The 8,916-nt window shown below is 38.7% G+C and overlaps 1 protein-coding gene across 2 annotated transcripts; it reads left to right on the plus strand.

Moving 5' to 3' along the window:
• Positions 1-3,321: 3,321 nt before the first annotated feature.
• Positions 3,322-6,291, plus strand: LOC135619517 (dof zinc finger protein DOF1.4-like). 2 transcript variants are annotated; one of them, XM_065121612.1, is made up of 3 exons: positions 3,322-3,834; positions 3,977-4,058; positions 4,321-6,291. In XM_065121612.1, the coding sequence occupies exons 2-3, from the start codon at positions 4,005-4,007 to the stop codon at positions 5,416-5,418; spliced, it is 1,152 nt and encodes a 383-aa protein (XP_064977684.1). In that variant the 5' UTR covers positions 3,322-3,834; positions 3,977-4,004; the 3' UTR covers positions 5,419-6,291. The 2 variants fall into 2 exon arrangements, with proteins under 2 accessions (XP_064977684.1, XP_064977686.1); XM_065121614.1 differs by having other exon boundaries at positions 3,325-4,062.
• Positions 6,292-8,916: the final 2,625 nt, after the last annotated feature.

The raw sequence follows: 8,916 nt of genomic DNA on the forward strand, positions 1-8,916 counted from the left end.
TAATGCTTTCTGAAGGAAAAATCACAGTGTTTGGGACCAATCTTTGACTGTAAAGCACGCGTAAGCTGCACAAAAGTCTCACCAAATTCCTAGACAACAAGCTTCAGGTTCTCTGCACCTGATCAACGACAAATAATACATCAATAAAAACAAGGGAAGCGAGTGTCACAGAAGCAAACACCAAAACGTAGTACAAAGAGCAGGTGGTGCAAACAAGGAAGATGCATCTGCTCCAGTGTCGTCGGCCACCTTCCCCCTTTCTTTATGCGACTCAAGTCTTATGATGAGCTAGTAACGAGATCCTAACGGTCCATAGGACCATGAGACTGTGTGGATGAGCATGATCTGATGTTAAACATTGCCATGAGGGAGAAGGAAGGGGAGTGGCATGGCCATCGACACACTCGGGAGATCTTAGATTCCACTAGTTGAGCAAGCTGGCATTGGCCGCCAATATATGAGGATAATGACTGTAATCGATTCCTTGTGGTGTGTCGGATCAATCTGTCATCCTCGAAATGATGCTTTTGAGGCTGTGACTGTGATATATATATGTACATATATATATATATATATATATATATATATATATATATATATATATATATATATATAGGCAACAAGATGATCAGAAGACACACAGACACAAAGGAATTGAATAGTATGCTGCCATAATTAGCTTGTGAATATGTGTTTTTTCTCTCTAAATGTATTTATAGGGACATCATGCATGACATTAGGAGTAGATGTAATTTTTTTGCAAATGTATTTCTACATATTCATTTCCATGGAATAATGATTAGATTAAACCTGTAGTTCTCTTTCTATTTCCATTTTTTTTTATTGGGTGTTGACTTGATGGAGTTGTCAAATCCACATTGGCAATGCATTTCTCTCCACCATGTATCCATCTCATCGAGTGGGATTGTCAACACAATACACCTAAAACATGAAAGGAACTGTTGTCCTGTGTTCTTAGGGTCAAAACCACCAAGATTACTTCATGAGATATTCTCACACAAGTTCAACTTTGCTACAGCATCGAAATTGATCGACCATGGAAGGTACATTGAATTCACAAGAGGTTTTCTTTAGTACATATACTATGATTTTGATATGTTCATCAGATGGATCAGGGAATTAAGGAAAATATTAGTACACGGAAGACATTTGTCATGTGTTCATGTGTATGCAATCCATATTTTTGTGAAGTAATTGATAAAAAGAATAGAAGATAAAAAGAAATTTTATTGTAGAAATAAAATAGTTTTAGCTTGAATATATTAACATGTTCCCTCGATATTATGATAAAAAGAATAGAAGATAAAGAACAATAATTGAAGAAACTTTATTGTAGAAATGAAATAGCTTTAGCTTGAATATATTAACGTGTTCCTCTCCTATTTATACAAATTAAGAGGAAGGATTTCTCTCAACAGAATAAACAGAATAGAGAGATTTCCTAGGAAATCTTATCTTCTATCAAGTTGGAGAAATATCTTCTATCAGTAATAATATTAATTTAAGATAAGACTGGGTTTGGTTTTCTCATCAAATTATGGAACATAAGATAAGATTCACATATTCAATAAAACCACATCAAGTCTCCACAATGATCAGTTGGACAGTGTGATCTTTTGACAGGCTTGCCATATGCTATGATTGGAACACCATTTAGTGCACTTGGACCTGACAAGATTTCATGAGTCTCATGCATTTCTCATGTGCATTGTTGTTCTTCTGGTCATTCACTTTCGAAATTATTAGTACCTGTGTCAATTGATTCGAGTTTTGGTCGACCACTTTGATGGTGTTGAGGCTTTCAAGATAGATGCCTCCATTAGCCATTACTACTTTTGAGAAAAAAGTCACTATTTATAACTTCAATTGTAAATTTGTAGGAACTTAATCTCACATAAATATCAACGAAGATGAAATTGACTACCACCATAACCCATTATTTCTTTATTGCAATCATTATTGTCACACAAAAAAAAAATAACAAAATAACAAAATGGAATTTTGAATATGAAAGATGATGATGATAGGTGGCCTGATATAAAATTAATGAAGCTGATAGTTTTCGTAATGTATTATACTCGCTCGTCGTAATCGATAAAAAATAATCAGATGAAATACTTGTATTATTCTTGTCGTAAGCACTTTTTAGTACATTATCAAAAGGAAAATGGTGATTTTTTTTTTATATTCAAGGTTTAAAATATGGTATAGTATCATCGAAAAATAATAATTATTACTTTAATACCGAATGGGATTGATATCAATATCATTCCTCACATACTGATCCTAAAAAACATTAGCAAAATTAGTCAGAAGACAGTCATTAACCTTAATTGTTGCCTGCGTTAAAAGCACAATTTTTGTAGTTTGTAATGCTCTAATTTTAGCACTATAAACATCCCTTTATCAGTCTATTTTATATATGTATAGATAGATGGATAAAGAGAGAGAGAGAGAACCTAATATCATATTCAAGAATGTCATAGGTTAGAATAGTACAGCCTAATCGGAACTAAGATCTTTGTCGTCGTGGTATACCGAGGATTCTTCTCTCACTCTCTTTCTCTCTCTTACGACGCTCACTTGTCAGTCACACGTTAAGCTCTCTTTCGATCATCAAAACATTCTTTACCGTGCCAAACGGGGATCACTTAACGCTCGTTATGGGACATTGTCCTTGTATGATCATCATGCAATGCATGGGAATCCGTGGTGGTAGTGGGTGGGGGCCCCCAGGAGGGCCCCGCCACCCACTTCCCCCATTCATGTGTTTGACCCGAAGCCTTTACCCAGCTTGCCTTCTCCTCCATGTCTCCTCACTGTTACATGTACAGACCTTCAACGCCATCTTTGAATCAACAAACCCTTCAGAAGACAATACAAGAACAACAAGTACTGCCAGTGCTTACCCCCGCTGCAGCACAAAACAACACCAGGTTTGAATGATTGGTAGTGCTACCAAACGTTCAAAGGACCAAGCAGTGCTACTGTCTATCTTCACTGCAGCATGCATGAAACACCACCATGTTCCAGGGCTCGGTATTGCTTGTGGTTCTTGCTCTTTTTGTGCACGCCAACAGGACCTTCGAAAGACCGAGTAACAAGTGTTGTTGCTGCTCCTTTTGAGCTTGGGTTTACAGGAATGAGATGTAGCTTAACAAGCGTCTTGTGTGGCTATGACACAGAAGATAGAGTGTCGGTTTAGGGGAGAATAATGGTGGGGTGTAGTGGAGATCCCTCGGGACACTACAAAATCCCGTTGTCGTTTGTTCCTCTCCCTGGAACGTGAATAGATGAATGCCTTCTTCCTTCTTACAGATGGAGAGGGGAGAGAGAGAGGAGGAGGACGAGGAGGGAGTTGTGAGCTGCTCGATCACATGGGTGAGCCCATCTGCTGTCCTATTAAAGCAGTGGCACGCCTGGGCCTAACGGGAACTCGCAACAGAGAAGAGCAGCAACGAGACCTAAAACCCACAGTCTCTTTCTCTCTCTCTCTCTCTCTCTCTCTCTCTCTCGCTCTCTCTTTCTTCTCTTTTACTCATGAGATCACATGGTGAGCGTTGTCGCTTTCCTGTGGGAGTTCCTTTCTTTTGAGGTAGAGGAGGGAGGCTGCTTTGAACAGTTGGGAGAGGCACAGCGGGCACAAACAAAAAACTAAAGGCAAAGTAAAGAAAAGAGAGGCGAGTGGCAGTCGCAAGGATTCTTCTCCTGCCCCTCGGTTGCCTCGTTTCTCTCGCTTACTCCTGCATCGGGATTCCTGCTCCCTTCCTCTTCCTACTACCACCACTACTACTTATATGCTCTGTTTCTTGGGTAAATTTTGCTCACCCAACTCTTTGAGTTAGTGTTGCTTTGATCATAAGCACACCCTTCTCGCTTCTTCTTCTTCTTCTTCTCTCTCTCTCTCTCTTGCTTCTGTTGCCTTGAACTACTATCGAGATATCATCGGTATCAGGAGTTGCAGTTGGCAGTGAGGAAGGAAGATGCTCTGCAATGGAGAGAAGTTGGGCATCAGCTCAGGCAAGGAACGGCCACAGGTAGGTTGGCACCGATTTTTCCCTTCTTCCGCTAGTCCACATGTGGCATCTGTTCCTCCTCGTTAGCCTCTCTTTCTCTTTCTATCTCTCTCTTCCTATCGCCATCAGTCAATGGTACTGCATGCTTGTTTTTGTTGGCTAGCTTTTGTCAGGGAACCTTCTCTGGTTTTCATCATTCATACCCCTCCAACCCTAGCTTTCTTTCTCTCTCTTCCCCCTTGTCAGATCTTCTCTGAACTCCTCTGTTCAATTTTCTCTGCAGATGATGGGTGAAAGACCTATGACCACTGCTAAGAGCTGCAATAGTATCACCACTACAACTACCATCACCAACAACAACAACAATGGTAGCAGTACCATCACTAACACCAACAACAACGATATGGTCCATGTCAATTCTACTACTCCCGGTGCTGCTAGGGTTATGGACAAGCCGTCAGCGCAAGATCATCCACAGGCGGCCCTGAGATGCCCCCGATGTGACTCCTCCAACACCAAGTTCTGTTACTACAACAATTATAGCCTGTCTCAGCCGAGGCACTTCTGCAAGGCGTGCAAGCGATATTGGACCCGCGGCGGCACGCTCCGGAACGTCCCCGTCGGCGGCGGGTGCCGCAAAAACAAGCGCGCCAAGAAGCCGGCAGCCGCTCCCATGGTGCCGCCGGGTAATCCGCACCCCCGCCCCCTTTTTCCGCCGGATCCGATCGCTTGTTTGTCGGCGCAGAGATCTTCCTCTTCCCAACTCGACGCCGCCGCGATTTACGCCCTGCAAGCGGCGGCTTCATCTTCGGACATGAGCCTCACGTTGCCAATTATCGCGAACAGCATCCACTTCCCGTCTTGCGCTTCTGCCTTCGATCTGCAGCCTCATCTCGGCGCACTTGGTCTCGGGCTGTTGTCCGACCCGCTGCTCGAAAACGAGTACCATCTCGGGGAGCTTCAGCCATTAGCGCCGATGAGCTCAGCCGCGATTTCACTCTTGAACGACTATCCAATCTTTGGTTCATCTCTGTCATCTGCATCGCTTCTAGTATCGGGCATTAAACGGCCCAAGCAAGTGGAGGACCATCAAGTCTTGTTGCCGCTTGATGAACTGCAAACCTCTGGCGGGATGAGCGAGAGCATTAATGGGATGATGAAGGAAGTGAAATTAGAAGGGCAGACCAATCACATGGTGAATGACAACATCAACAGCTGCATAGATTGGCAGATTCCACCGGAGAATTCTTTGGATGATTACGGTCCAGCTGCAGCAGTGTACTGGAATGCTGCCATCAGCGGCGGCGCCGGTTGGCCAGACGGCACAAACTGCGGGTGGGTCGTCGGTCACACCTCTGATCTAGTCCGAATGGATAATTAGTACCGTCTCTCAACTTTGCTCATCGTTCATACTTGCTGCTTCTCTCAATTACCAGTAGTAGTAGTGGGCTATAACTATATTTCATGTTCGTCGTGATGGGGGCAACGCGAGCGGATCACCGGAGGGAATGCGGATCGGAGAGTTCCTGTCGGACGCAAACGTCTCAAGCCCCTTGTGTTTTTTCAGTCATTGTGGCATCAAGAAGACCGTTTGCTCCGAGAGGAACCTCGGATCCATTCGGCTTAATCGGTAACATGCATTATCCATCTCCGATCGTACTCGGATGATGTTTATCCTTGTGAATTGGGAAGGAAGAGGAAGAAGACTTCTGTAGAGGTGCTGGAGGAGTGAGCTGGTTTTGCATGTGTCTACATGGCCGGCATGGCATACCATCTTCTTCTAATGTACTGGTTACTGAGTGGTTGGTCTTTCATCATAGCTTCTTCTTCTTCTTCGTCTTCTTCTTCTTCTTCTTCTTCTTCTTCTTCTTCATCAGTAAATGTGATCTCAGTTGGTGCAGAAGCCAATTAACAATCAAGTCCTTTTCTTCTTCTTCTTCTTCTTCTTCTTTTTCTTCTTCTTCTTCTACTGTTTTCTCTTTTCTCTTTTCTTTGGTGTACTTGCAGAAAAGATTTAGTACAATAATCTTCTGGAGTGGGTCTTTATTTCACTTTTATGAGTGGTTTTTAGGGTTTGCCTTTTTTGGGCTTTCTTCCATTGTAACAGGTGTATCGATAACCTTTGCGAATCTCTCTCTCTCTCTCTCTCTCTCTCTCTCCTTGACTGTATTGACAATGGACTGAGTGGTTTTATTTGTTCTGATGATTATGTTCAGAAGTGCAATGACTGTCTTTCTCAGCAGTATTCTAGCTAGAGTTTGTGTTCTTCTGGGTGGAGCTTTCCTTGCCTTCATGGTTATCATGTCAGTTGAATCTTTGGTAGGGAAGAAATGCATTTGTGCAGGCATGGCTTGCATGTGTTTCGTACATGCTGGTAGAGACGCATCAGTTTGACAGTCATGTGTTTCGGCTTTTGTACAGGTTTGTCTTCTTGGATTTCATGGACAACTCTTCATCATCAGGTAAAGGATAAAAAGGTATAACCCACATAGTGGGGGCACCAAAAACCCTAACTTTTTCCTACATGTAACGTAGCACTTGGAGCTATTAGAATCGCCTTGACTGCCATTGTTCATCACTTTCCTCTTTGACCTTTTCCCTTTGATGCGTTAGAAACTTATTATTGGATGATAGCATTAGAACAACCTGCTTAGATGTCAGTAATTGTGTAGTAATCTACCAGCTATAATATTTGAGTATCATCAGGAGAAGTTTGCAATTGTTGTGGTGTCTGTGATGATTAAGTTTCTATGTGAAACAAGATCAGGAGAAGATCATGTAACCACTGTAAACACTCAGATTTTATGCTTGTAGATAGAAGGGGGAACAACAAGAAAGAGAGACTAGATTCTGTTCTCATGTTCTTCGAGTTGCTGCTTATCTATTTCTTCAGTGAATGGCACTAACTTATAGAACACAAGATGCAGAGAACCTACCAGGAAAAGGAAAGTATCCTTACTCTTGGGAATGGTAGACTTGTTTTGATTAGAATGGTATGCTGGTCTTCTTCTTAGCCATGGCTAGAAAACAGGCATTGTCATTTGTTCATAAGATAGTTTCGATGGTGAACAAGACAAACCCTCCCTCCCTCCCTTGCTTATGGCATTGAAAATAAATATATGTAACTTATAGTTTTGGGTCATTGATTGTGCTGTAATCTAAGAAGCATATATGTAACCTAAATATCATATGGAGAAATCCAGGTTAAGTTGAACTATCACAGAGCTGATGCCAAGTTATGAAGAGTATATAAGTTAAAGCTATGGCTATATGAAATTGTGCCACAGTTTGACTTGTACAAAGTAATTAGTGGTAGAAAATCATTGCCATAATAAAATTATTTCTACTTTAAAGAAAACATATGGTTTTAAAGAAGTCATTTGAAGATTAGTTATTTTAATCAGGGTTTCAAAAATTTTGATGTTTTGTCCTTTTAATTACCAAAAAAAACTTTACAGTATATGATTTTTCATTCTATACTTGTAAAAATATTCGATTTCAGTTATAGATAATTTTAAATTTGGAGCTGCTTATATTCATATTGACATGATAATTGAAGCCTTACTAATACAGACTTAGTGAGGATTATGTAAGCTGAGGAACCTGCAAAGATTTGTTCTTGAAAAATCCTAGAAAACAGTTTTCATGGATAACATGATTTATAATATATTACAAGAGCTTGCTAAAGTAAATGTAAAATGATTTGTCTATCAATTTATGGAGGCTGTTAACATGAGATATGACAAAGTATATGATATAATTAATGATGAGATTTCAGCTTAACTCATAAATATTGAATGAACAAATCAACTGAGATTTGAAAACAATTTATTCTAACATGAGAAAAATGTGCCAACTTAAGAGAAAAACCAGCTACCTATGAAGCCTTGAAAATTAATATATTTGGTTCATATGTATTAATACATATTTGTAATAGTTTATATGATATTCCCACGTTGATATGTTTTCTATAAATTCTTACTTCAAACATGGTTTCTATATATGTCTTTTCCATAATTTTTTTAATTGATATATATATTTGAATTTTTTTTTAAATTAAGATATTTGATATTTGATTTTTTTTTGTTAGATTATGTGATCATATCTAATTAGATAAGATATATTAGAGATCTAATTAGATTCTGATTATGTTTATAGGCCAATTGAAAGAATGTTTAATTATAGTAGAATTTTTTAGAAGATAATCTTGATGGGAATGATTCTTCTAATTACTTATCCTAGACCCTTTACTCTCGCCTATTGCCTATAAATAAACTGAAGATATATTCTCAATTTCTCTTAGTTCATAGTCCATTACTTATAGTTATTATGTAAAAAATAGGAAGAGAGGAGAAGACGAGTTTAGTTCTCTTTATAAATTAACATTGCTGCTTCCTTTGAATTCAATGAGGATGTGTTTGTAGATTAGAAGAAAGGTATTCTGCATTGCATTGAAAGTACACAATTTCATTCTTAATATATCATTGTTTGAATTTGATTTTGGTATTAAAAATATTTCATGTAATAGCATAATTTGATCAAAATTTAAGTTTTTTGAATTAATCAACTTTATTTGACCTTGGTTAATTTTAATTTTGTGCAACTTAATTAATTGGGTTAATATTTGACCCACCTAATTTTTGAATTTTCTAATTAAGTAGTTGCCCTAATTTAAGGTTCCGTATAGAATTAAAAATTAAAAATTATGAATTTTCATTATTTATATATAATATTGGTATTTTTATTTATTTATGGTACTTAAATTCAAATTATTACTTTTGAATATTTATATGATTATTCATATGTATATTAAAAAATAAAATAATATTTATTATTCATATAAAGGTATTATTTATGTTTTATTATGATTACAATTATC

Source organism: Musa acuminata, chromosome BXJ2-8 (assembly GCF_036884655.1).
Source record: "Musa acuminata AAA Group cultivar baxijiao chromosome BXJ2-8, Cavendish_Baxijiao_AAA, whole genome shotgun sequence".
Lineage (NCBI taxonomy): Eukaryota > Viridiplantae > Streptophyta > Magnoliopsida > Zingiberales > Musaceae > Musa > Musa acuminata.